At 32.6% G+C, this 1,970-nt stretch overlaps 1 protein-coding gene across 3 annotated transcripts in view; it reads left to right on the top strand.

Moving 5' to 3' along the window:
* The window catches only part of KLHL8 (kelch-like family member 8), a 62,180-nt gene that overhangs the window by 12,888 nt on the left and 47,322 nt on the right, over nucleotides 1–1,970 (top strand). For all 3 annotated transcript variants that reach the window (XR_551818.1, XM_008590446.1, XM_008590447.1), the window contains exon 2: nucleotides 1,062–1,610. Coding sequence is in view for 2 of the 3 variants with exons in the window: in XM_008590446.1 (XP_008588668.1) it covers nucleotides 1,062–1,610 (549 nt within the window). In the remaining variant the exon portion in view is untranslated. The remainder of the gene's footprint in view (nucleotides 1–1,061; nucleotides 1,611–1,970) is intronic.

Here is a 1,970-nt window from a genome sequence, read left to right as displayed (position 1 = left end):
AAGATTAATTGCATTATATAAATATCTGTAGGGAGAGAATAAAATTTAAAAGCAAACTATAAAAGAGAAAAATTTAAAATAAATGACATATGTCTAATACTGTAAATGTATGAGGAGTTCTTACAAATAAATGAGAAAAATACCCATAGATCATAGAAGAAATACCAATAGCCCCAAATTTAGGAATGGTCTAGTTTTACTAGTAAAAGAAGGGTAAATAATGACATAGTATTTTCATTCATCAAATTGGCAACTATTTCTTAACAAGTTACCCAGAATATGGTACAAATTCTGTATGTAGCTCAGAAGTGGACAATTTGGCAGTATGCATCCACATTACACAGGTCCTTTGAAGCAGCATCTCTTTATAGGAATTCATCTGTAGGAAATAATAGACGATGTAAATAAAGATCCAGTTACAAAGAAGTTTACTACTGTGTTGTTTGTAATGGCACACTGTTAGAAGCAATCTAATTTTCCAACAATAAAGATGGTGAGATTCAGCATGTTTTTTTAATGTTTTATATGAAATATATCATTTCAAAATAATTTAAATAGAAAAAGAAAAAAGCCTCAGTTGAGTGCATAATAAATACTACTAAATATTGATTTATTTACTCTGTGCTTCGGTTTTCTGATTGAGAAATTGTGGATAATAATAGTGTCTACTCAGAGGGGTGTTGGAACAATTAAGTGAGTTCGTATGTGAAAAGCATGTAGAATAGTTCCTGGCATATAATAAATGCTAAATGATATTTGCTGTTATTCTCATTAATTCACAAAGTACCTCCTGTAATATGAGATAGTGTAGAAAATCGTAGTTCATTGTATATGCTTTATAGATAAGTTTATAAAAGGTAAATAGCTAATTTGGAAGAAGAAAATTGCCTGACTTTAAGAAATTGGCCTAGATTGAACGTAAGTGGCCAAAGGATTGCATTATTGAAATAAGTGCTCTAAATTTGTCTGGAGTTTTTGTCCCTACCATAACACATGCTCTATGTTGATCTGAAGCTGATTTTAGTATTAAACTGAGTCTTTTGTTTGTTTGTTTTGAACAGGTTGGCTCAAAGCTAATTTCTTGTCACAAGCTGGTATTGGCTTGTGTTATTCCCTACTTCAGAGCCATGTTTCTCTCTGAAATGGCTGAAGCCAAGCAAACGCTGATTGAGATCAGAGATTTTGATGGTGATGCAGTAGAAGATTTGGTAAAGTTTGTCTATTCTTCACGGCTCACTTTGACTGTTGACAACGTCCAACCTCTCTTATATGCAGCCTGTATTCTGCAGGTTGAACTGGTGGCTAGAGCTTGTTGTGAATACATGAAGTTACATTTTCATCCGTCCAATTGCCTGGCAGTAAGAGCCTTTGCAGAAAGTCACAATCGAATAGACTTAATGGACATGGCAGATCAGTATGCCTGTGAGCATTTTACCGAAGTAGTAGAGTGTGAAGACTTTGTAAGTGTGTCACCCCAGCATATCCATAAGCTTTTGTCCTCCAGTGATCTAAATATTGAAAATGAAAAGCAGGTCTATAGTGCTGCCATCAAGTGGCTTCTTGCCAATCCTCAGCATCATTCCAAGTGGCTGGATGAAACACTTGCACAGGTAGAGGCAGAAATAATATTACGTATAGAAATGAAATGTTGTGGAAGCAATCAGCAGTTTCCATTTATTATGAAAAGTGTAGATTACTTGAAGGAATATAGAAATCATTGGTAATACAATGATAAAAATGGCTTTAACTCTGTTACTTTCCTATTCAGTTGCTATACTGTTTAAGGATAAATCTGTCACATTTGAAATAGCAATATCATTCTCTGCTTTTTAACTTGAATATTTAAAAAATTCCTTTCAGATAGTAGTAATGAATATTTTATTTATGCTAATGGAAAATGGTTCTGAGGAAATAACTAAATTAGTATAATTCATAGCTATTATTTTATTTATTTATTTATTTATTTATTT

Source organism: Galeopterus variegatus, unplaced genomic scaffold, assembly GCF_000696425.1.
Source record: "Galeopterus variegatus unplaced genomic scaffold, G_variegatus-3.0.2 Scaffold6105, whole genome shotgun sequence".
NCBI lineage: Eukaryota > Metazoa > Chordata > Mammalia > Dermoptera > Cynocephalidae > Galeopterus > Galeopterus variegatus.
Note: the sequence above shows the minus strand (reverse complement) of the source record. Positions and strands in the feature narration are given on the sequence as shown.